We start from the raw sequence: 27,127 nt of genomic DNA on the forward strand, positions 1-27,127 counted from the left end.
TTAGCACTAGTCACATATGGCTTTTACTACATCTCTTTATAACTTATGTTGTCTAAACCCTAATTAAAATATGGCAGAGAATTGGCTTAGCTTATCAATCAAAAATGTATATTTTTTTTATACCTAAACAAATAAAACCCAACAGCATGCTTTTCTATGTATATCTCATCCTAAGGTACAGAAACATGTAGGCTTTTTGATGGTTTTGTAAATCTTGCATGGAACTCAATCTTTTACAATCCTATCTTTTTTTTTTTTTTTTCTTTTTTTAAGGAAATCCTTGGAGGGCCTCATGCAGCTGAGCAGCACTATGATGCTGAATTCTTCAAGAAGTTCAGAAATCAGAATATTGTACTTTCAGCAAGAACTTATGCTCGGGTATTAATATTTATTTTGATAGACTGTAATTTTGTTGTGGTATTGATTTCTGCATGTCAGTGCATTTTTCCCCCTGTGAACTTGGTTGAGTTTCACTGGGAATTGAAGAGGTAGGAGGTATATTTGTTTGATTGTAAATAAATATATCCAGTGACCCTAAAATTATTTTCTTTATTGATAAAGAAAATTTTGAAATTTAAATATTTGTTGCATGATCTAAGCTTACATTTCTTGCTCTTTTCTGTCTAAATCAGTCTTAAGCTAGTTCTGCAATTTAATGTTTTGCCTTTTAGGAAAGCAATGTCAGAGCCCTGGAAATTTTGTTCACTTTCCATGGATCAGCTTTACTTCCACACAGACAGGCAATTCTCTCCAATTTTCCAGAGACTACTTCACCACATGAATATGCTTTCTTGTTGCCTGAAGCTTGGTAAGGATGCATCAATAGATACCCATAAAGATATTAGGTTGTTGATCCTTGTATTATTTTTCATATATGGCAATTTGCTATTGGTTATTACCTGGAATCAAAAAAGCAGCTTTGTGTATTCTTGACCAAGCTTAATTTTCTGCTTTACTTTGTTCCACTCAGAACAGCTTTGTGGTCTCTTTTGGTTATTGTCAGGAAACTGGGGACTTTAAATGTTCTTGTGTCCATTACACGTAAGAGGAAGCATGGCCTTTTCTGACCTGAAACTGCCCACATTTTCACAGGTGTAAGTCCAAGTGTAATTGGTTTGTAATGACAGGCAATATTAGGAAATGAATAATACAAGTGTTTAGCTTCCTGGAAGCAATTACATTTTTCTGCATTTTTTTTTTTTTAAATGAGAAGATTTTGAAATTGAGCAGTCAGTATCTTTGGAATCATCAATCTTTTTCTTACTGTTTCTTACACATTTTGGTAAGGTAGAATTATGAAAAGCTTTATACTTTCCTACTCTTTCATTTCAGCATAAATTGTTAGTTGACTGTCAATTTCATACACATTTTTATATGAGAACTTTCCTTAAACATCATAATAATGTTCTGTGTATTAATTAGAATATTTTTTTTGCTTCTAGATTGTTTCTTTCAAACACTTCAATTATGAAATTAGTTTTGAAATGTATTGTTCAGTACCTATAAAGAACTGGGCAGATTTCATTATTTAATATTTTACAGTAGAACTTTGAACCTTTACTTCAGAGGGATAATTTTTGAAGTAGCTAATAGATTTTTTTTTTTGTTGTCTTCCAGAATTATAGCTAAGTTCTATACTTCAAAGTTTCAATAGTCCCATTTGGATAGTTCTGCATGTAAAAAAGAGGTTTCTAATTCATCAAGTTATTCCCCTGAAATTTTTCCTAGCTTATGATACGTTTGTCCTATCTGAGTAGAAGTTTGCCTTTATTTCATGATATCCAATACTTATCAGCGCCCATTTTATCATGTTGGTTGTATTAGGAGCACAGTTACGTAGTTATGGTGTGAAAACACTTGTTTTGATCTTTAATGTAACAGTTAGGACAATGAAGGGAACTCAGTGTAGTATTTATAAAATTGGTAAAATGTATTCCAACTTCAGTTTTATAAGATTTATCATGTAAGAGGAAGAGAAGAAGAATCTTCTTAAATGTTGTTGTGATATTTTATTGGTGTTTATAAATAGGTTCCCCTTCTTTCTAAAAGGTTGTTTGTTCATGGTTTTGATTTTTTTATTTTGTTATGGTTGGTTGGTTGGTTTAAGAAACTGATTTATGTGTCAAGTGGCAAAATGACAGTTAAAATAAAACATTTCACCAGTGATCTAGTAGTAAAGATATGAAGTTATGGATTAAGAACTTAAGTTTGTCTGCTGTTGACAGAACTTTTCAGTGCTATGACCAGATTCACAGCTTGCAGAACAGTTAACACTGTGTAGCTTTGAAATGTTTGTCTTTGGGCAGCTACAAAATGGGGATGAGACCAAATCCTATATACTCACATCACATATAAAAAGATAGTGTATATTTGATCTAAACTTTTTCTAAAACTGTTTCCCTGTTACAAAACTGCTAACAGTACTTACAGTATTGGTACACTCTCTAAAATTCTGTCTTATTAATAGAATTAAATATGTATTGATAAAATACCTGTTAATGAGAATACTATGCTAATGAAGTAGACTTAAGTTGTACAAAGTCACATTTTCTTATAATCTTAACAAGTTATTTTTTGTTGGCTTGTTTTTTATTTTTTCGTTTTTTGGGTTTTTTATGGGATGAGTCTCCCTTCCTTCTCCCCAATCCAGGTAGCTTCAGCTTTTAGCAATTCTTGTTTTATGTTAATGAAAATGAATGTGTGAACTAAAGAGAATTGAAATTCTTGGTCATTTTAAGTGAGTTTATTTAGCCTTTAGTTCCAGCATTTTTTTTTGTATGGATTATTACTATAAACAGAATTATTGGCATTTTGTAGTTACATAGTTGTTATGAAACCCAGTTTAAAAGAGTGTGCTATCTAGCTTACTTCTCTATAGAACACAGTATGTAGACATAATTTGTCTTAAAATAACTGATTGAACAAGGTTATGGTACAACTTGCAAAACTGTCTTATTCCCACATAATAATAAGAAGTTGCAAGTACTGACTGTAATAATCTTGCAAGCAAAAGAAGAACATTGCAGAGATGTAAACACCAATGTTTTAATAGGAAAAATGCCAGTGGTATTACCGCTTAGTGTCTTTTCAGCTTACGAAGGTCGTAATTACAGGGGTCTTGGGATAAGGGGTGAGAATGACTCAATCTGTCTTCATGAACTTTGACTCTAGACAAATCTTATAAAGGTTTTTGAGTCAGGAAATGAATCAGTCTGGTCTTCCTTTTTAAATTTCACACTGTTGTAGCTAGGAAGTAAGGTCCATGCTGTGAATCAGAAAGATTTTCTACTTTCAGCTAAAAAAAACAGAGATCTCTCCTGTGATTTAACTCTTTTTTTTTTTTTTTTCTGTCTGAAAATTCAAGACCATAATTGTCTGTACCAATAGGGTAATTTGCTGCTGTGGTCTTTGTGACAAGATCACTTACAGGGACCATCTGCTTAACAGTGCCTATGTTAAGAGTACAGCCTGCCCTGGTGGCTTTGCTTAGGGAGTGCCTTCTTCATGCTTTGTTGATGGTGGCTTTGCTGCTCGATCTCCTGCAGCTCAGACCTCCTGATGGGCAGTGTGCAGCTCTGGAGGCAGAAAAGATTTTGGTGGAGGAAGAAAAACCCAGACTATAGTTTGTATTCTAGGTCTTCACATGTGGCCCGGTGTGTATAGGATGAAGTAGTACTGGGAATTGACCATATGTCTGTGTATATGGAGCACTTTAAATGATAGTTGGGTTGGTTTCCAACTGGAGCTTTCTGAGTTGACACCTACCCTTATGGAACTTCACCACAGAACACTGTGTCCCCATAGTTAGAATCATAGAATAGTTAGGGTTGGAAAGGATGTTAAGATCATCTAGTTCTAACCCCCCTGCCAAGGGCAGGGACACCTCACACTAAACCATATCACCCAAGGCTTCATCCAGCCTGGCCTTGAACACTGCCAGGGATGGAGCATTCACAACCTCCCTGGGCAACCCATTCCAGTGCCTCACCATTCTAACAGTAAAGAATTTCTTCCTTATATCCAGTCTAAACCTCTGCTGTTTAAGTTTCAATCTGTTACCCCTTGGCCTGTCACTACAGTCCCTAATGAATAGTCCCTCCCCAGCATCCATGTAGGCCTCCTTCAGATACTGGAAGGCTGCTATGAGGTCTCCATTCAGCCTTCTCTTCTCCAGGCTTGTAATGTCTGAACAGAGGATGTATGTATTCATGAGACTCTTGAAAAGGACCGTGAGTTTTATGAGCTCAGCAGCTCCCGGAATTAAGAAGGAATCTGAAATACTAAGACGCGTTGGTGGCTCTACATGCCTGTCGGCTTCAAATTGGTATTGTGATAGACTTGACATTACTCAGTAATGTATTTTTCCAGAATTGTGATTGTGATGTTTTCCTACTTCTTCTCATAACATGCTCAAACCATGACACTTAGCTGCTTTTATAATGATGCCTCCTGAATCTTTGCTGTCTTTTAGTCATTTGGGTTTATCCTTCTTCCCAAGAATGCATCAGATGCACAGACTTCATCTCTTAAGACAGATAGAGTGAATGAAGGTGGTAAAAGTTAGGTATTCAAGGGAGATGATAGCTATTTCTATATTAATAGTTGCATCTAGTGTTCTTAGTCTATAATTAAGACTGTTGCCCTCAGTCAAGACTGATGCTTTACCACCATTATAAATACATAACCAGAGTATATTGCCTTTTCTTTTAATTTTCTTTCCCTTGTAACTACATTCAACTGTTGTAACATTACCACTCACATGTTAAACTCACAGACGGTGGGAAAATTCAAAAGTATGGTTCCCCCAACAGCCATATGTCTGCTATATTGCAGTTTACACTAGTTGGTATGTTAGAGGGAGGATTTTTACTACTTCTTACATGTTTCTGCTTTTTTATTCCTTAACTTTTTGTTCTCAAATATTGGTTTTCAGTCATGGCTGAAAGTAGATTTTTACTGGAGTGTGTGGATGTACTCCTTCTTTCTGATGAACTGGGGTGGGAATCGAAATATCTTCTAAAAACTTAGTAACACTTCTAAAACCTGAAAATTTCCATGTAGTTGACTCTGATGTATGAACAGATAAATACTACACACTTAAACTAAGAGGTTCATAAGCAGTTAACTCTGCCTTTCTCCATAATGATATCTTTTCCTGAACTAGGTTTTTAGTTTTTGCCTGTGGCACTGCAGTTTCAATAAAGCTCTTAAAGCTTTATCTCCTCTCAGTATGTGTATGTAAATGGGTTTGATGACTGAATGTCTGAGGAACTGTGTGATATATAGTCCTGATTCTTTTTAGACTATGTTTTCTTCTCTTCTAAAACTGAACTGCCTTTTTTTTTCCTTTTTTTGTGATGTTCAGAAATATTTATGTTAAAATAATTAATCTGGTGGTCAGTTCTTTTTGTTTGGTTGAATTAATTTATATAGTGCTACAATGAAATAAATAGGAAGGGCATATGTGTTACATGCACTTCCTTTGCACTATGGAAAAGAAGAAAAACAGTTGATGAGAGGTAGAGGGATCAATGTGCTTATTATTTTGAGGATGTGTTTGGAGGAAAAAAAAGCAAGCCAGACCAAAACCTCAGAATCTTACCTTCTACTGTGAAGTAGAAGAAATAACTTTTAAGGGAAATACTAACCTGGTAGAAGCAGGGAAGGTTCTTGTGGTCCATGGAAAAGTTGAAGCAGTGTTTTGGAGGAAGAAAAGCTCTCCTGCAAATTGGCATGTGTGGGAAAGCTGCAGGAGCAGCTCACTGCAGTCAGAAAGCTGCTGCAGAAAGTGAGCTAGCAAAACTACTGAGTTATTAGTCATGAGGAGTTTTTGAAGAGGAGAATGAGAACTTCAGGCTATTAGGGAGCTGTCACTAAGGAAGGAGGGAAGTTACACAGAAGCTGCTGTGCTGCAGCTGAGCTGTCATTTAGGGGGACCTAGACAGGCAGAAGGAAAGAATGGGCCAGCAAAAGCCTTGGGTATTTCAAGGACAAATACAAAATCCTGTTGCTGCAGCTGAAAAATCTTGTAACAATAGAGACTGGAGACAGACTGACTGACTGACAGTAAAGCAGCTCTGCTGAAAAGGACCTGGAGGTCCTGGTGGGCACAAGCAGACATAAGCCACCAGGGAAGGCCAGCAGCACTCCTGCATGAACAGCCAGGAGATTGAGTAATCAGACTATTGCACTGGTTCAACTGCATCTAGAATACTGGCTCCCAGTAGAGGAAAGGCTTCAGTAAACTGGAGTGAGCTCAGCACAGAGCTACCAGGGTGATTGGGGATTGAAGCACTTTAAGGCTGAGAGCTGCACGTGTTCAGCATGGAGGAGGTTTCCGGCAGGCCAGTAGCAGCCTTTCCATACCATCCTATAGCATGTGAACTGAACTGTGCCTGTGCTGTTTATCCGCAGAGCACTAAGATTTTCCCTGTTTCTGGCTTCTTCCTGTCTGACTTGTCCTGTCTTTTGCCTGCATAGTCTAGACATAGTCCTTGGGTTGCCTGCCCGGATCTTCTCGTGAATGTGTATTGTTGTCATTGTCTTATTGGTTTGTCATCTTTTACGGGGCTTAGAACAAAATTTCTTTCATGAGCATTCATTACACTTTATAATAATGTACAGCTCTGAAGGACTATCTTCACTCTATCATGACAGCTTTGATCTTACTCAGAGTTCAGCTGTGTCTTTAAAATAGTCCAGTTTGATTTTGTGAAAGCTATTGCCTCAATTTTAATTGTATACATCATGGGGAAAAAAAAACTCCAAACACAGTGAACTTCTAAACTGCAGTTGTGTAGTGGTCGTTGACTTTTCTGATGTTTAGATTATTCACTTTAGGTTGTTTTAAGAGAAAAAAAAAAAAAAAGTCCCTGTCTTCCCAAATTCTATTAAAGTTTAAACACATCATTAAAACAAAGCTTCATTTGTTTATGTGAATTCAGACATAACTTTTCTCCTCTGGTGGCAAAGTTGCTTCATAAGACCTGTCACCACAGTGAGCACAGCAGGAATTTTGAAGGAGAGTTTCCAGCAGCAGCCAAAAGCAGCTGGGATACTTTTTCAACTAGTTTATTCAGAACAGTTTTCCCAAAATGTGTGGTATTTATTGCACTCTGTTTTAGGCACCAGCTGTACTTCAGTCTTGATTAATTTGTCACATGTTCTGTGGATATTCCTGGAAAATGAAGAGCTACACTCTCTGCCCACTACTTAGATTTCCAGCTAATCAATATGAAATGCATGCAGTTAGTTATACAGTTGCATTTAATAGTTCACTACTAAACTTCTGTAATGGTAGAACAGAATGCTTTCATGCAGTATGAAAAATGCAGTACATAGATGTTTAAGACTAAATATCTGGGATGCATTTCTTATTATATTTCATCCTCAGTTCTAGAATAATTGTGACATAATAAAACTGTTCCAGAGCTGTAAGAATTGCAGAGCAAGAGAAACAAGAAATGATTTCCCCATTGCTGTTTGAGAAGATAGACTTTGGATGAATGAGTTTCCGGATTAAATTAAAAAACTTCTTTTGCGGATCCTGCATATATATGTCTGTATGTATTAAATATAGGCTACTTTTCATGCCTTCATATCTCTATGTATTGGAATTATGGAAGTGCTGATTTGAAGGTAAAGTCTAAAAGAATTTACAGTGTACCTATAGTAATATATAGAAATCATAAATTCTGGTAAGTGTGCAAGTGTCAGCAGGGGTGAAAGAATATTTAAATTTCAGGCTTTTATATTCCTCTTATCACAAAATTAAATTTGAAATTATTTTGAAAATAAATATAATAAAATAAAAGATAATAAAATTGGAATCAAGCACATTCTTCAAAAGCATTGACTGGATAAAAAAAACATTGATGGAAACGCTACTCCATTTTTATATCTTTCGTATATAGCTTTGTCACCTCTATGAGATCAATACTTAGGGCCTTTCTTAAATGAGTTATGTTCAGAACTATTCCACTATGTGACACACAAGTTTTCAAATGCAGAGTTGTTCATAACATTTTTGCTGATGATGAGACATGATTTAAAAAAAAAAAAAAAGCAAAGATTCATCTACTCTCAAAATATTTAAAAAAAACCCAACCCAAATGCAAAACCTACTCTTAAAAATGTGCCTGCCTTTCAGCAAAAAGGTACTGTTTCATAGATGTGTTGGGGAAAACTGCCCAACTGCCAAACTGCTTTTTAGTCTGGATTCAATGTGCACACATTTATAAGGGAAAAGATTTAAAAAAAAATTCTCATGCTCAACTAGATGAGTCTTTGAGACAGGCCTGCTTGAAGAAAAAACAAAAAAAAAAACAACATGCTGTTGCTATTGGTAATAGAAAGAATGGAACTCTGACCTGAAAACTGAATTAGACCTTCCTTTTTGAATGCTTGTCCTTGGAGAGAAAACTAATCTGCAGGTTTGAATAAATGCAGTTGGTAGGATAGGGAAATTACAATAGCATGGACCTCTTTTGTCAAAGAAAAGAATGGGAAGAATTGCTAAGCCAATATAAACAATCGGGTGAAAACAGCAATACAGGAAAAGCCAGCTCTTTTTGAAGAAATTGAGTTGAATATCTCTGCAGTTTGTCAGTTTACCGGACTCCAATCATATTTATTCTACTGCTGAAAAGGCAGAGAAAGTTAAAGCAGGGAGAGAAGCAGTGCCTCAGAAAAAAGCATGACAAAAAAATACACCATACACACACCCCCCCAGCTAAAACCAGCTAATATTTGTGTAGAGTTACGGTATGGCACAGCTGATAGTTTCTTTAAATAGGAAAAGAAGGCAGTCTGTCTTAGTGATGACAGCGATCTGTCCCCAGATACGGAATTTCGTGCAGACTTAACCTGCACGTGTCTCTGACCTCTGTGGGATTTCTGTTTCTACAACAAAACTACAAAGTTGTGCAGTATAAGCAGAGAGACTAATGAATTCTGAATGTGGAAGCATAGAGTGTATGTTGAACATAGGGCAGGCTACCCAGGCCTGCAGCATTCACCACTTCCAGCCCAGTTAGGCTGATGCACTGTGTGCAGGGGTGTATGTGGTGGTTCAGATGTGCCCCAGTTCAGCTGGATTTGCTGCTTGTTGTAAACAAAAGCATGATAGAAAAATGGAAGCCCTGCATATATGTGTTCATGTCTCTTTCTTCTGTCTCAGCTGCGTTTTTGAGTTTGCAGGCTGCAGTGGTGTTTCGATGCCTGAAATCCTTCTCAACTGATTTGCTTCAGTTTTAACAGCCACTTTTCCAAAGTTTTGCTGCTCTCTGTTCCCGCATGAGTCACTGGAGTTACTGATAATGGAAATTTGAGGGAAAAAATAAATCTGTGCTAAACCAGAAGTGTCAGTTAAGAAAAAAACCCTTTTAATAAATGGAGATAAATACAGCATTTTAATAATTTCCTTGACTTTCTAAAGGACTCAGGTACAGGGATCTTCCAGCCTATGCTGGTGTTGAAATTGGTCTATTCCATTCCTTGTATTTGAATTCAAATATTATTTTTCTAAACTCTTAAGAACGAGAAAGGCATGGAGATCGGAGGCAGTTAGGAATTCTTCTTAGCATTGCTGAGAATGTGAATGAACTTAGCAGTCAGCTCTGAGTGGTCTGGGTTTTGCTGGAGTTTTTTTGTGTGAACTCATGATTTTTTGCTCAGCAAGAAATGTATCTGTTACAACTGGCTTTCCATAATTGCTGATTTCTCGGGGATGAGGTATTTTTCAGTTGTATCTTTTTTTGACGTTGCTTTCTTTTAGAATTTAAAGGAGATAGTTACTGGGTGCTGCCCTGACTCTGTGAGAGCTTTAAGATCTAAAATGCTTCTCCCAATTTATTCCTAAGGTCAACTAAATACTTTCAAAATGGCAAATTGAGCCATAGTGGAAAATACTTTAAAAAGAATTTTCCATGGCTTGTCTATGCCCCTGACTTAAAGGATTTAATTCTAACCTTGGAGTAGATGTTTTCCAGTCAAGATTGCATGGCATGATGCTTCCCATGAACTGAAAAGTCTTCTTTTTAGCATTTCATGGTGGGGGCTGTTACTAAGCTTTTATGCAAAACTTTTGAAGTATGCTTATAGAACATCTTGAATTGATGTGTGTGGACACCTGTAAGTTTCATTCCTGCAAAATCTTGTGCTGAAAGATGACATTGATCTTGATAGATCTGGCCAGAAGTCAAGTGGACAACAGGAGTAGCCAAGGCAAAAAAATAGGTACAGGCAAGCACATTGCAACTTTTACCTGAAGGTTCTCAAGTGTCTATAGTATATGGCTCAAATCTTCCTTAACCAGATATTTTCTAGACGTAGCAGTTTCATGACACTTCATTCCAATAATTCTTTCAATTTTTCATTCCAAATATGTGATGTTCTATCTTCTGCATCGTGTAGTGAGTAGTTAACAGCTTAGCTGCAAATACTGTAGAAGAGTATCAGCTATCTACTTTAAATGTTGCTCTGCTGATCTTATTAGTACTTATGGTGTTGCAGGAAGTAAAAACAAGGAAATGCAATGTCCTATGTAAGCGAAATGAAAAAAAAAAAAGAGATCTTGGTATCAGTCTTAGTGTATTGATTGTTTTCTTTCTTTAAGGATTCTTTAGTCTCCTCTGGCTTTTATAGAAGGGATGATCACACACTTCTTACCTTTGGTTATTCACATTGATTGTCTCTAGTTTCCAACTTTTTTCTATCGTACCTTATTGAGCAGGGTAGGCAGAAGGAGGCGTAGTTGCACATTGCTTCCTCACTTAATGGATTTTGGCAGTGAAGGGGAAAGTAGGAAGCAGAGTGACTGTCAAAGAGAGCAAAGCCTGGGAACTCCAGCTGAGAGAGATCTTTTTCAGCAAGCAGTTTTTTAAGCAATAAACTTCTAGTTGAAGCTATAACCCATAATGGGGTGTTGGAGAAGTTAATCCATGACTATTAATTGAAAAGGTTTCTATTTTAAAATGTATTTTTAGAACATATTTGGAGCAGTTTGAATTTAAAGACAAACCCGGGTGTGCTAGGTTTTTTTTTTTGTGTGTGTGTGTGGTTTTTTTTTGTTTGGCGTTATGGTTTTTTTTGTGCGTTTTTTTTTTTGTTACCAGAAAGGGAAAAAAATGCCTCCTTTTAGATGTGGAGAGGAAAACACAGGTTTTTTTTTTTTTTTCTGAAATGAGTTGAGGAGAAAGAGGGAAGGGCCAGATAGGTGATAGCATCAGTCTGTTGACTTTTGATTCATCTAGTGACTTTTGATTTTAGGCTGGGTGGATAACTCTTGCTTGCATAAAAATAAAACTGTTTAGTCTCCAGTAATTGTTTATCATGGTCAGGAAAATGGTTCAACCATGTTAGTAGTAAGTGGAGGGAAGAAGCATATAAATTATCCTGATCATGCACATTAGTTAAGAAAAGTTGCAAGTTTTGTCAACTTGAATTATAAACCTGTTATGCTACTGAATCTGTTAAGAAAAAGACTCTTAACTGAAGCTGTAATTCTGAAATGTAACTTTGTGATGCCTATGGCAAGATGCAGAATGTGGCAGCTTAAGAAGGACATGTGCAATGTAGCATTTGGCAGCAAAGGAGACTACTAGCATTGGGAGACTGTGTGCGAGTTTTGGAATGTCTTGGGCCGTTCAGATCACATATATATTCATGGACAGCTTTACATTTGTGTTCTAAACTTCTGCTGTCTTTGCTTATTTCTAGGGATTTCCTCTTTCAGTAATTTGTTATCCAAAAAAGGAAAACATTGAAGTTTAAATACCTATTAAATATCAATTAAAAACCTATTTCCTTACTATTTTGCATGACTTATTTCTCTCAGTAACAACAAGGCCAACCAGTAAAGAAACACCCAAACCAAAGCAACTTTCCCAAAAGTTTCTCTAGGGACTTTGAGGTCATATGGGAAGACTTATTCAGGTGGGATGTTCTTACTTAAGAGAGCCATGCACAGACACCTTCTGAAACAAAATCCAGCTAAAACAGCTGAACAAACAATCCCCCTGGAGTGTCTTCTCAAGCCTACTGGAGAGTGAATGCAAAAATACCACTATGAAAAAAAAATGTCTTGGGCAATAAAATTTTGTCCAGTTTTATGTGCTACACAGCATAGAAAAGGCAAGCATTACTGATGGTAACAGGAAGACCTGCTGTGCTGACTTGATTTTATATTTTGGAAGGGAGCATTAATCACTCCTTGACTTTTCTGTTCTTTGACATTTCAACTGATAAAGATAACTTTTTCACTCCACTAAGTTACAGTACTGCCCGTCAAGGGATGAGAAGATTGTATTGGCTGTTAATTTATGAATAGGGATTGTCCATGTAGTGTTGCTCTTGCCATTTATTATCAGGGGCAGGAGAAAATGAGTGAGACTTAAAACAGCTTATTGCTCCAGTATGCTGCAGTTTTAATGTCCTTACTTTGTACGTGGTTTGTTCTTATTTCTACAAATGCCAGAATCTATGTGGCTGTTTTCTTCCCTGTACTTTGTTCTGCGTAGCTTGACATGGGTTTCTCAGGTTTTCATGCTGTTTAAACAGCTAGCCTACAACAGAAAGCCATAACTAATCATTCTAGTAATAGCCCATGGTGTTCTTAGAATCATAGAATAGTTAGGGTTGGAAAGGACCTTAAGAATATGAAGTTCCAACCCCCATGCCATGGGCAGGGACACCTCACACTAAACCATGGCACCCAAGGCTTTGTCCAACCTGGCCTTGAACACTGCCAGGGATGGAGCATTCACAGCCTCCCTGTGCAACCCATTCCAGTGCCTCACCACCCTAACAGTAAAGAATTTCTTCTTTATATCCAGTCTAAACCTCTGCTGTTTTAAGTTTCAATCTGTTACCCCTTGTCCTATCGCTACAGTCCCTAATGAATAGTTCCTCACCAGCATCCCTACAGCCCCCTTTCAGATACTGGAAGGCTGCTATGAGGTCTCCATGCAGCCTTCCCTTCTCCAGCGTGAACAGCCCCAACTTTCTTAGCCTGTCTTCATATGGGGGGTGCTCCAGTCCCCTGATCATCCTCGTGGCCCTCCTCTGGACTTGTTCTAACAGTTCCATGTCCTTTTGATGCTGAGGGAACCAGAACTGCACACAATACTCCAAGTGAGGTCTCAGGAGAGCAGAGTAGAGGGGCAGGATCACCTCCTTTGACCTGCTGGTCACGCTTCTTTTGATACAGCCCAGGATACGGTTGGCTTTCTGGGCTGTAAGCGCACACTGAAGCTGGCTCATGTTCATTTTCTCATCAACCAACACCCCAAGTCCTTCTCTGCAGGGCTGCACTGAATTTCCTTTTTGCCCAACCTGTAGCTGTGCCTGAGATTGCTCCCACCCATGTGCAGGACCTTGCACTTGGCATGGTTAAACTTCATGAGGTTGGCATCAGCCCACCTCACAAGCGTGTCAGGGTCCCTCTGAATGGCATTCCTTCCCTCTAGCGTATCAACAGAACCACACAGCTTGGTGTCATCAGCAAACTTGTTGAGGGTGCACTCAATCCCACTGTCCGTGTCACCAACAAAGATATTAAACAAGACCGGTCCCAACACTGATCCCTGAGAGACACCACTCATTACTGGTCTCCAACTGGACATTGAGCCGTTGACCACAACTCTTTGAGTGTGACCATCCAGCCAGTTCTTAATCCACTGAGTGGTCCACCTATCAAATTGATGTCTTTCCAATTAGAGACAAGGATGTCATGTGGGACAGTGTCGAACACTTTGCATAATTCCAGGTAGATGATGTGAACTGCTCCACCCTTGTGCATCGCTTTTGTAGCCCCATGACAGGAGGCCACCAAATTGGTCAGGCAGGATTTCCCCTTAGTGAAGCCATGCTGGCTGTCACCAAGCACTTTGTTGTTTTTCATGTGATTAGTATGCCTTCCAGGAGATCTGCTCCAAGATTTTGCCAGGCACAGAGGGCTGCATCTTAAACAGATCTTTTTATTTATTTTTTTTTTCTCCTACCTCAATATTTAGAGAATGTTTCACTGTGGAAGTTTGTTGTCAGGAAACCTCATTAAACTTCATTAAGAAGATCGGTACAGCAGGGTGTATCTTGTTTCATTTAAGTACAAGGATTGTGCTGACATTTGAAGAATTACATGGTTTTTTTAAGGTGTGAAGATCATAGGTTTTTACTCATTTCAGTCTTCCATGACGGTATATGAAGTCAGAATACTTACTGCAAAGTGATAAAAATTCTTACAGCCTGTAGTGGATTTGCTATTTGGGTTTTTTTTTTTTTTTTTTGGTTGGTAGGTTTTTTTTTGTCAAGGTATGGTCAGTAAGAAAATAAATTTATTAGTTTTTTTTTATTGGCTCTTTAATGGTATGTGTAGAATATGTGTTTGTAGAGGTAATATACAGGCAAAATCACACTTGTAAATCTGCATTAAGAAGTGATAAATCTTAAAGGATTGCTTATTATGAATTTACTGACATACTTGTGGATGCTTTGTATTTCATTGATTAAAAAGTTGTCTGAAGCTTCCCTTTTCTGTTATACCAGTTACAAGAAGGGGACATTGAAAATTCTTCCTTGGAATGAGCAGAAACATCGTAAAGAGGACTGGTGTGAAAAAGCTGAATGCAGGTAAATATATAGAAAAAGCAAAAAGTTTTTCTGTATTTATGTATGTGTCAGATAAAGAATTGACTTACTAATTCTTAAAATGGGGAAATACCCAGTATATTCAGTGAGATTATGCGAGGAGTGACTTTCACAAATGTATGTGAGTGGGAGGGGAAGGTTACTTCTGTAAATCATGATATATTTATTTTGCTACTTGTCAGGCATAATATTATCATCGCAGCATTAATGGATCACAGAACTGCTTTTCACCATGTGAGGAACAGAAGGAAAGCAGAAGTTGGACATACCTGTGTCTTTAGTGGATTCTTTCTTTCATGATCTGTCTGATGTTTGGAATCTCTGGTTACTTTGCAGACAGAATTTAACACTGTGATTGGCATATGAGTCTTATCAATTATTGGTGTGATAGTAGGTCTATTGTATCTTTTGGGCTTTTTTTTTTTTTAGGACAACTAAAACTTTTAGGAAAACACTGTTGTAAAAAAAGAATGTGAGAAAATGTATATGTAAACACTTGGTTTTTTCTTTTTTAAAGGATGATTGTTGAACCAACTTCACAAGATGAAGGTGAATTTCTGTATGAAACACAACCTGAGTTACTGAAGTACAGGACTGCTGACCTTTCAGTAGATCTTGTTACTGATTGGTATTTGAGCAGAGCACAGGAAATTGAAAAATACTCGATGCAGGTGAGAAAATCAGTAAGGAAATGATGATGGCTGCCTCAGGCTGATCAGCCGTTTTCAACAGAATCCTTTCTTAACAAGTATTAATGGAATGTTTTTCCCTCACTAGTACACTGTTTCTCAATCTTCAGTGTGCCTTGTGAAGTACTTGGCTTTTCATTTGCAGTGTACTTATGCTTGTTTAAAGTTTGCTCAGCCGAATAATTGATCCATAGGAATGAATAGGAAGCCGGTATATTCTCTTTCACTTGACTTATAATAGCAGACAGTAGCTACAGTAGTTCAGTAGCTTCTGTAGTTCCATGAAAAATGTTTATCATTACACTTTTGTTTGTTAGTGAGGGAATCTTGTGCACAGAGTATTGGGAGACACGTTTTACTATCTTTCACATGATACTGTGTCATACATATATAGGTATGTGGCAGTCATGTTACTGTCATATGCCAATATGTAGTAATGTCATGGGACTACCGTGCAGCTTATTTCTGCTTTATTTTCTTCATATTCTAAAATTTTCAGAAACACTGTGTGGTAAAGATAAGCATTGCAAGTAAGAATAGAGCTTATCACTTATGTGCTCCAGTATGTTATTGCTTCTCAGACCAATTTAGCTGCATGAAAAGGAGGTTGACTGGAAGTATCACTATGAGTTAGTTCTGATAGGCAGATTCTTTTATTCTTCAAGTTTACAGTCCTCCGAAGCTCTTTAATCATATTTCCCTGTGATCTTAACAGCCTATCAGTAGGTATGGACATAAAAGCAACTTCCAAGGATCAGTTAAATTACTAAAATATAAATGAAATTGCATTCTACTCTTCCAGACTTAAGTCTGCCTCACTAGGTACGTACAGCCAATATTGCGTTCTCTGAAATCAAAACCTTTCATGTAAAGGTACCTTCAGTCACCAGGGAGAAAGACTGTCATTATCTTCTGTGAAATAAAAGACAACAATTAAAATTATTAATTCATGGTCAGAAAAGTCACATTACAGGCAGAACTATTCATGACTTCAGTCATTTATCTGATTGTCTTAGTTTAAAGCAAACCTTCATTTTCAATGCAGTGAGATGGGGTGATCTGCCTCTGTGTGTGATTTCCAGAAAGAATAATATTCTCCTAATTTACAAACATCAATAGGATTCATGTGGGTCAAAAGCCTATAATGACATTATCCACTAAGATTAAACATTTTATTTGGTCTTCATAAAGCTGAGAAGAGCAGTCCATTCAGGAATATGCAGTTCATAAAACTTCTGGGAACTTAGATCTGACTATTAACAAAAAGAACAAGGAGGAAAAAAATAGATGCCCACACAGGGCACAGATTGGACTTCGTTTTTTTTCTTTGGTGAACAGTTGTACAGCAGAGGTTTGGGTTTTTTTTGTTTTGTTTTTTAATTTTTTCAGGTGGACTGTGCTCTGTCCCTTGTTCGTCTTGGCATGGAGAGGAATATTCCTGGTTTGCAGGTGCTTTGTGACAACCTGATCACTCTTGAGACGGTAGTTTATGAGACTGATGGTGATCGAACCTTAACTTTGAAGGAACTTGTGGAGATGAAAGACATTGAAAAGCTGAGACTGTTGATGAAGAATGTAAGTATTTTGAATAAATTGGTATATTTTGATTTCCAGTAATTCGGGTTACCCTGGATCCTATGTATGTTTGTATATTTAGGGACTGTAGTGATAGGACAAGGAGTAACAGGTTAAAACTTAAACAGGGGAAGTTTAGATTGGGTAAAAGGAGGAAGTTATTTTCTGTAGGAGTGGTGAGGCGGTGGAATGGATTGCCCAGGGAAGTTGTGAATGCTCCATCCCTGGCAGTGTTCAAGGCCGGGTTGGACAGAGCCTTGGATGCCATGGTTTAGTGTGAGGTGTCCTTGCCCGTGGCAGGGGGGTTGGAACTAGATGATCCTAAGGTCCTTTCCAACCCTAACCTATGATTCTGTATAAAGATACCATTAGTGGCTGACATGTTTCTGATGAAAAACCTTTAATTCAGCAAGAACTCAACACTTACTGTGCGTTTTTTGTTGTGGTGTTTGTTTGTTTTGTCCTAGGCGCAGGGTTACGTATTAACAAACCTAGTGTTTTGAAAGTTGTGTATTGCTTTTTCATTGACCCTTTCTAAAGTTTCTTCAGTGTAGCTGTTGATGATGCTGCAGATGCAACAACATTGAATGCTTGTCTTGGATGTTTTTTGGTGTCTTTAAATATTGGCAGAAATCTTAGTATTCGCCTCTGTAGCATATGTGTGGTTTTCTTCTCTGTGTTCAGCCTGTGCATGGCATTTCAGAATAGAAAAACACCTCTTGGAAAATCTGAAGAATAGCCAGAGATTGATCAGAGGTCTGAAATTCAGTTGAAGAATGAGTAAGCACCAGAGAAGACTCAGAAATTTCTAAATTCTGCTAGGATGTATGTAATCACTTATCAGTTGTTTTAGGTCTTCCATTCTGGCCTACTGCAAGTAGTGATACTCTGATGTGAATTCAGGCCAATCTTTGACTAATTCTGCAGGAGGAAGACAGCTAGGCTTTCCTCATGTAGTGAGCTTTGCTCCTTACTTTACTGCCTGGTTTCCCCAAGTCATTGAGTAACAGAAACATGACTGATTGTTTCAGTGCTTAATGATGTAGTGATGCATGCAACAGTGGTAAATGTCAGGCTTCAGCTGTTTTTTGTGACAGGTGAAGATACTGTTTCAGTTATATTGATGAAAATATGTTCTATTTGTTTTTTGTTGTTTGTTTTGGACAATGAAGCTGTACTTGCTCTTTTTTTTTTCCTCCACTCTGTAACACATTGTGCTTTCCAGTCTTCTGAGGAAAAATATGTGAAGAATGTTTATCAGTGGATGATCCCTTTCCTCCATCGTTGTGAAAATCAGTCCCCTGGTCTTGCAAATTCACTTTTTAAAGAATATTTAGTAACCTTAGCAAAGGAAGACCTGACTCTACCTCTGAAGATATTTCAGAATTCAAAACCTGCTGTAAGTATGGAGCTCTCATGATTCTATTGGTTTGTTTAGAAATTCTTGCCCTGGAGACATGAATTCGTACATAAGGTTGGCTCATCTTCTAAATGGGATTTGTCTCTGATATTTCTCTTCTCTTGGACCCAGGATGTGTTATGTTTTAGAAAACATTAAGGAGTGTTACAGCGTAAGTTACAATGCAGCTAAGCTGTCTGATGAGATTGTCAAACTAATGCAATTGTGATCTTGAACTAGTAAAACAGAAATTATTGTTAAGATTCTTCTCTGAGGCAATTTTCTGGTAATGTGTTTAAAGTAAATTCCTGGCATACTTGCTTTTTAAAAATAGATCTGAAAGTTTCATGATCTCACTTTTTTCCTAAGGAATTTTACTAGCAGTGGATTTAAAGTTATTCTCTCCCTCTCCTTTTCCCAGCAAATGTAAAGAATAAAATGAGGGGCATTAGGATGGGGCCAAGAGTTCAGTAAGTAAGGGTTGAGTGTTTCATGCTGCTTCTGCAGTTTAAATCATTATTCCAGGGCACATAAGCACAGTTTTACATACTAAGTATATTCCAAGTGTATGGACAGAAATCAATCAGTGAAGCAAAAAACCATAGTTATAGTATAGTACTATATACCATATAGGGTATTAATATAATAGTAATACCATAGTATATTGATACTGTTGTATGCATTAAATAAATCTGACGAATGTTTGCAGCAGTTGCCTTTTTCTGTCCTGCATCTTCTCTACCTCTCAAATTCAAAATGTGTATAATGATGTACCACTGTCCTTTCAGTGTCTGCAGTGTAGAAAACTACTTGAGTTATGTTTCAGGTTGTACCTTCAACAGATACTTGACTAAAGATTAGCAAGAAACATTCTAATTACAACCAGAGACAATTTATTCACTTGGGAGTTCACATCTTTTTAAATTCAGAATAAACTGTTGAAATAGAAACAGAAAACTAAAAATAATATGTTTCCTTTTCCTGTTAGTGTCAGCAAAAAATTATCCCTGATCAAGACCAGCTTATGATTACAGCATTGGAATGTATTTATAGTAGTGAACGAGATGACCAGCTCGCTCTCTGTTACGATATTTTGGAATGCCTTCCACAAAGAGGATATGGGTAAAGATTTTCAGCTTGTTATTTCTAAATATTTTGGATACACTAAATATGGTTGTGAATGAATGCTTTAAAATCACTAAAGGGTAGATAATGTTGCTGGAATATTCTGTTCCTGTCTGAGTTGCTGTGGTCATCTGTATATATGTATGATTGTGCTGTGTATGTGCTCTACCAGATAATGAAACAAAGCGTGATTGCATGGTTTAAAATAGCAGCCTAGACCAGGGTTTTTTTATTAGTTTCTGAGACTTTTATTGCCTGTTGAGTTGCAACCAAGTGTTAGTGCTGTGTTGCTGGTCTTGTTGGTCCTGTTACAGTTACTGTCATCTTGCAGTTGGTTTGTAAGCAGCAACATGGCCCTGTGAGAGATATTTCTGTATAGAAGATCTATATGAAGGGTAACTCTTGAAAAAGTGAAAGCATGAGGAGGAGATGTTAACTATTCTCCTAGTGCCTTTTACACATGGGAAGGAAAGAACCTGAGAAAAGTAAGGAAGAAGGAAAAGCTATGTCTTTGGGAGACTGGAGCACCTTCTCAATTTTAGCTGTACGTCCAATAGGAAACAAACAGTTTTAATATTTTCAAACAAACATGTATTTGATTTTTATAAAGGGATGTTTCAAACAGCTTATCTTTATGTAATATGAATTGCATGAAGAAATGACAAGAAGTATGGATATAAATATTAAAAAAAATTAATTGTACAATATCTTTGCAGGCCTGAAACAGATAAAACTAACGCTCTTCATGATGACGTAGATGAACTGGAGCGAATTCTTAGGTATTTAATTTTGCTAAAATAAATAGTGTATTGTTATGGAAGTCACCAGGCATACTGACATTATGACAGGAAAGCATCAAGAATATTTATCATGTTTTTAGTGCTCTCAACAAGATAATCTGTTAGTTTTTGTGTTCAAAACTTAGAAATTTTGGATGTTTTTAGCTATTTGGATATTATAAAACTTCACAGACATTTTTCTTAGAATAAAAGTGAGGGGTTTTGTGTTTTGTTTGTTTGTGTCTTTTGGGTTATTTGTTAGGGAGAAGAAGGTTGCCCAGGGAAATTGTTTTGATCTTGATACTCTACTGCTTTGAGTGATCAAAAACTGAAAGCTGTGAAGATACTTCATCAGGTTATTTGGGATACACATTTACTCTATACCTTTAATTTTTTTTGAGTAAGTGATGTTACTCTGGCTAATCTATACTATTACAGAATTTACAGAGACTGCATTTGCAGTGCATTGTCTGAAACAGCTTTAAGATGGCTGCTGCAGTGGTAGTTGTACAACTGTGTAGGATTCAAAAAGTTTGACTGTTCATTTACAGCGTGTCAGAGCTGTTGGAGAAACATGGACTTCAGAAACCTGTTTCCTTTGTGAAAGACACAAAGAACAATGTGGAGGAGGCACGGAAGCTGATGATCAGGCTGACAAGGCACACAGGTCGCAAGTTAGTATTCAAAGGGGAATGGGAGTTTAGGGGAAAAGGGCAGTAAAGTAACTAACAGTATTTAGCCTCAAAGGATATACCTGCCTGTTGCAGCAGGGAACTGTGATGTTCAAACTGAACATGCTGTACATAGAACATATTTGTTTAAGCTGATGACATGATTATTGTTTTGGTTGCATTCACCATGTCCAAAAATCTCTGTCTTGCTTCAAACCTGTTTCAGTAAGTTTGTGTTCAGGTAAACAAGCCTAAAATGTGTATTGGCTGCAAAATACTGCAAGATGATGAACAGTAAAAGTTAAGATAGATGACCTTTGAGGGTCCCTTCCAACCCAATATATTCTATAGTACTATGAAATAAGGTCCTTTAAAGACCTGTTTAATTTTGAGAGTGTAGGATTTGTAAAATAATGCTTTTTTTTTTTGTGTGTGTGTGTTTTCTCAGGAGCTCTTGTAATAGGATAATTTATTGATTTTATGTATTGATTCTACTGCTTATATTTCCAGTATAATTTTTCAAGTTTAACAACTATTTCATTCAACTTGCCTTCCAACTGTAGATGAATTATTACACGGTTCTTGGCATAAGCAGATACAAAGACTGAACCCTGGGAAAACCAGCCATTGCTGTGTGTGGTGGTTTTTTTTCTTTTTATTTAAAGTAAACATGCACAACATTTTGTCGGTGATGGTTGAGTAGTGCTTAGCTTGGATATGCCAAAAGCTTTTTAAGACTTCTAAAAAAATTTAGGGTTTTTTTTTCTTCTTCTTCTTTTTTTGGGGGGGGGGTGGTTAAAAATCAACGCTTCTGTAGAAAAATGTTGATTTTTTTTTCCTTCACTTTTTGTACAGAAACAATTTTTGCTGAAATGAAAGCTAATGCCACATGAGAAAATAACTATTTGCTGGACTAGCTTTTGTAGCTTAAAAAAAGTCTGCTTCTTAAATCTGAAAGGTTCAAGATAATGTAAAAAAAAATCCTAGTAAAAATTTTTATAGAGTGCATGAAGTTGTATAGAAAGCTTTGTGGGTAAACAGAGATGCATGGATCCAGAGGGTCAAGAATCTGAATACCGTTCTAATTTAAAGAGCATAATAAACTTGCAGATCCATTAACCTGTGATTGCATGCAATTGATTAGTCCTTTGAGATTTCCTACAATGAGCAGTATTTTAATGATTCTCAGTTGCTGTTGTTACAAATTTGGTTTTACCCAGCTGTTCTCGGATCAGCAGGAAGATAGCACTTACAACTTTCTGAGGTGTTACTGGAAATTACCAAAACCTACTTGGCGAATCTTGAGAAAGATTGCTTAAATCCCTGTCTTGTTCCACAAAAAACAATCAGAAAAAGCACTTTGGGTACTGCATTTCTGTCATCAAATAATGTTATCCCACAGACACTTTTTAACATTAATTTTTATTAAAAGCATTCTGCCTTTAAGTCAATTCTGGTTAAAAGTCCAATTAAAGATTGAAATAGTGTTTGGGAAAACTTATAATTGTTGTGATGGAACTGTAGTGTTCTCTACTGCTTTTCTTTACATTCATTGAGGAAGAGAATATTTAATTTTTAAAATGCTTGCAGGCAACCATCAGTCAGTGAGACACACTGGAAGGAATTGCTCCAGGACATGTTAGACATGCAGCAGAAAGTGTATACATGCTTACATTCAGATTCTTGTTATGAGGTGAGTTTTATGTTTTCTTACCAATTTATGTCCCAAGTAAGCTACAGATTCTCACTTAATATTGTTGCTCACAAATGTAAATATGTTTTCATGTGTTCTGTTGCTTGTTTTTTCTATTCTTTTAAGATACTTTAATTCAACTCAGAAACTTTGGTGTTTACTCATTTCATCAAAAGCCCCTCTGATAGGTATCCTCTGTATCTTTTACTACAATTCATCTTTTTTAAAATTGAGTCAACTTCTTGAGACTTCATAATTTTATGTACACGTGTTTAGTAATAAACGCTTAAAATAAACACATTTTTAACTAAATGTTATCAAGTTGAGTAGTTCTTAAACACAAAGTTCTAGTTGAGTAATGTTAGCCAAGGTCATTATAGGATTATGGACTGCTTGCAGCTGAAATAAAACAATGTGAGATACGTAATTTCATTGAAGGAAAAAAAAAATCCTGCACCTGCATAAACCCTAAGCCTGTCATTAATACTTGTGAAGGACAGCTTAATAGCTGATCTAGATGTGTCACTTGCTGTGACGTGGATTGTTTATCTACATTTTCACATAAAGGTACTCCAGTTTATTATAGAAACAATGCCATATCCACTACAGTCGGTGTTTAAATAGTTAGAAGTTTAAGAGTTTTTTATTACAGTTTGCAGATTTAATTGTTTATGGCTACCACTCATTAGCTCTTGGGAGAAGTTCTGAAAGCAAATAAAAAAAAAACTAAGGGGAAAAAGTAATGCTATTCAACCTACACATAAAGAGAGTCACTCTCTGTAGCTGTACAATTTGAAGTTGCTCAAAGAGAACTGCAGTTTAAGTTTCATGGTTTTGTGATAGGCTATGGGTTAATGTACTTGGTGTATTTTTTAAAGTGCATTTAAAAAACTTAATAGAGCACTCAAAAATAATAACATTTGCTCTGATCTTATTTTTTTTAGTAATATTAAATTGTTTTCTAATCTCTGTACTATGTGAGTAAAGAAACCCAAAACCACCCCACAGCAAAGGGTTTTGAAGAAATGGTCTAGGAATGCTTTGAAATGTAGTGCTGTTATACACAATTATGCTTTGATAACCTCAAAATTGGGAAATTGATGAGGCAGTAGGGATTTGCAGTCATGTGTAATGTTTATTTTGGGATCCTTTTTAGCATTTTTTTACACAAAATCTGTTTGCATGCAGAGTGATTCCTATTCTCTTCAAGATGGATTTCATGTCCATAAATTTTGAGAAGGGTAAATTTTAGGTTTGTGGTCTTTAAGGAAGAAGGATCAGCTATCATGCTTTGCATCTTTCAGTACTCCTTGAGGGTTATTATATTGTGACAGTGAGGATGATCCAATCATATGATTTTATTTTTTTTTTAAATGAGCACTGTCAACTCTGTTCCTTTCCAGTACATGAGGCAATTTGGAGAGGTTCTTCCTAGTGGAAAAATACTTCAGTTTTAAGATGTGATTGGATCTATGCCTTCTTTCCCAGAAGAAGTTGGACCAAATGATCTAGAGGTCCCTTCCAGCCTGGGCTTTCCTGTGATTCATTGATCCAATTTAATTTGTTACAAAATTTAAAACCTTCCTTAAAGGCCATGTTGTTGAGCTGCAGTGTTTCCTGAAGTGGTTAAATGTGTATGTTGTTCTTCAGTAGGACAATACGGACTGAGATAAAATAAAACAAAATTAAAAAATAAATAAAAATTAAAAAAATGAGCAAAAAAACCTACACCAAAAAAATACCAACAAAATTTGAAAGGAATAGAGATAATTTTGAGTGTCTAATAAGTCTAAAAGTGGGCAAAACTTTGACCTGAAAATAACGGGTATTTAGTGACAGATACAACATGTTAGTATGCATTCTTCGAAGGTAGTCTTGACTGAAACTTAAAAAACATCTTACATGCTCAGTTCTGAATATTTTAGGTTCTTCAGGGATAGGATACAGAATTTCTTCACATATATTGTTGGTTTTAGAGTGCTAATACTGAACTGCCTTTTCAAATTCTTACATCCTATTAACACTTCAGAATGTAGATATAAATAATATCTGATCTTAAAGTCATACTGTAAAAAGGCAGCTACTAAGTTTCTTTCTTTAAGAAGTGGAAGTAACCAGCTACTAGTTAATAGCTTTGCTGAAAGGAACAGTGGGAATACTCTCCTTGTAGAAGTTACATTTTCTGCTTGGACTGTATATATTCTTTTGATTTCAAAGATCCTTTTTATTCAGAGGGGTTGGTTCCATATAATGCAGTAAGTTTATCTGAAGCTGCTGCTGCAGATTACTGAATTATTGTTCTTTCTTTTAGATATTCACGGAAAGCCTTTTATGCTCAAGCAGTATAGAGAATATCCACTTGGCTGGGCAAATGATGCATTGCAGTATTTGGTCAGTGGATCTACCAAGTTCATCAAAAGGGAAGCCACAGTACCGAGTCAGCTATGCAAAAAGTATTGAACTAGTTTTGGCTGCTAGCAGAGAATATTTCAATTCTTCAACAAGTTTGACTGATAGCTGTATGGATTTGGCAAGGTATATTTACAATTATCATATGTAAATATATATTGCTCTTTTAATTGAAACTTGGATTTTTTGTTTCCCTGTAAGAAGGGGTGAATCTTACCTGGGTTTATTTCTGTTCATGTAAAATTACATGGTAAGTGAAAACAGTATCTTTGGCTTGTGTAGGATTTTTTGAATGATCTGCTACAGAATTCAGGTTAAAGTAGAAGAAACATGTAAGTCTTTGTGGATAAGAAGCTTCTTATGTGTGGCATTTGAACCTTTTCCACTTTAGAGCATTGAACCACAATTGTGGCCCTAGTTATTATAATGATAGAAAACAGAATTTTGCTGGTTGTTTGATTTCTTTTCTTACTTTGGTCTTTCCTGATTCTGAGAGTTCATTTGAGGCTGTCTGTCTCTCTTTGTTACATTAAGAAATAAGCCAAATAATTCTTGAGAAAGGAATTCAGGCATACAGCAGCCTTGGAGGTTGCGGTGGGTGGGTGAGGTGGGTATTCATTCTTGTATAGATGTAAATATGGAAGTATATTCTTTTAAAGTTTAGTTGCAGATAGGTAAAATAATGGAATATTACCTATGCAGAAGATTGGTGCCTTGGTTTCTCTTAAATATTTAAAATAGAAGCATGTCTTAATATTTACAGCCTTTTTCTTTTATTCTAAGAATTTGTTGTTTCACTGATATTGTTTTGTTAATACAAATGGCTTTTCCTTTTTTCTTAAGACATAATTCCATCCCGGCCCCCAAGCCAACACCACAAGCAACAACAAAAAAAACCAGCAAAATCTAATAATCAAACAGAAATATTTATGTCAGCTACAAAGGAAGACACATCTTTAGAAAGTACTGCTTTCACTTAGATATGAGTATACTTAACTGCTAATTACAGAAAAAATAGATAATTATTTTTTCCCCCTGAAGACACAAATTCATCTTGACCCATAATGGTATATACATACATGGTAACATTTTGAGTAGTGACTACAGTAATACAGTCAAACTGTTTGTAATAAATTAGCCTTTTTCAAATTAAGACATTTTTGTCAATAAAATATTATTACTGTGAAGTTCTGTGGATTGAAAAATCATGTATTTTACATTAGGGATTAAAGGAAGAACATTTTTGCAGCTTGCCTTGACTGACAGTTGTATTCTCCATAACTTAACTAGAAAGTTACTGAAAAAGTGTTGTTTGGTTCTCCCTAATCCCTTTAAGATTGTTCCTCTCTCCCATCCCAGATGCACACAGCCTGCTTTGGTTGAAGATATCCCTGCTCATTTTGGGGACAGTTGGATTAGATGACCTTTAAACCTTCCAACTCAAACCCTTCCAACCCAAACTATTCTATGATTCTGTTATTCTATAATCACTATGAAAATCTGATTTAATGTCATTATAAAACTAGGGTTTATTTACTTTTCTTTTTCTCCAGTCTTCTATTGAGAGTCTTTTCCACTAGCAGGCTCTGGAAATATAAAAGTATAATTGTTTTCAATTTACCATAAGGGTTAAATTTACCTTCTGGTTGTATGTTGATTCCTCAAAATACGCAGATGATAGCTCGAATACTTGTTACAAATGTTCACTGTGTGTTTATTCCATTTAGTAAGGTGTTTTGCTCCTTCTCTGACTTTTCTTCAATCAGTTGTTTCATGTTAACCAGTTTCCATTACTGATTATCACAGTGTGTAGGTCTACTGTAAGCGTTCCTGTTTGAGTTGTTTTTGGCAGAACTTATTTATCTTCTCTTTACCTAGCTTTTCACTGCTGTTTTAACCTCTACCTTGAAGTGTTTGTGTTCCTAAAAAATGTTCAGATGATAATATATCTAACATACAATTGTATTTTTGATGTAAACATGTCTATTTCTTAATAAACATGCAGAGCTAAAAGCCATATGACAAATTGCACAAATAATATATTTTCCTGATTTAACGTGCATGGTGAATAAGCCTTTTGAAATCATTGAGCCTATTTTGCATGTGGACTTTTTTATAAAACATGTATTAATAAATCTGCA

At 36.3% G+C, this 27,127-nt stretch overlaps 1 protein-coding gene across 2 annotated transcripts in view; it reads left to right on the forward strand.

Moving 5' to 3' along the window:
* Window positions 1-27,127, forward strand: part of NBAS (NBAS subunit of NRZ tethering complex) — a 173,252-nt gene that overhangs the window by 29,213 nt on the left and 116,912 nt on the right. For both annotated transcript variants that reach the window (XM_005143310.4, XM_034060637.1), the window contains 11 exons: window positions 274-378; window positions 672-808; window positions 14,545-14,628; window positions 15,164-15,317; window positions 16,725-16,910; window positions 18,136-18,309; window positions 19,298-19,431; window positions 20,151-20,213; window positions 20,765-20,887; window positions 22,475-22,577; window positions 24,889-25,112. In XM_005143310.4, coding sequence (XP_005143367.2) covers window positions 274-378; window positions 672-808; window positions 14,545-14,628; window positions 15,164-15,317; window positions 16,725-16,910; window positions 18,136-18,309; window positions 19,298-19,431; window positions 20,151-20,213; window positions 20,765-20,887; window positions 22,475-22,577; window positions 24,889-25,112 — 1,487 coding nt within the window. The remainder of the gene's footprint in view (window positions 1-273; window positions 379-671; window positions 809-14,544; window positions 14,629-15,163; window positions 15,318-16,724; window positions 16,911-18,135; window positions 18,310-19,297; window positions 19,432-20,150; window positions 20,214-20,764; window positions 20,888-22,474; window positions 22,578-24,888; window positions 25,113-27,127) is intronic.

Source organism: Melopsittacus undulatus, chromosome 3 (assembly GCF_012275295.1).
Source record: "Melopsittacus undulatus isolate bMelUnd1 chromosome 3, bMelUnd1.mat.Z, whole genome shotgun sequence".
Lineage (NCBI taxonomy): Eukaryota > Metazoa > Chordata > Aves > Psittaciformes > Psittaculidae > Melopsittacus > Melopsittacus undulatus.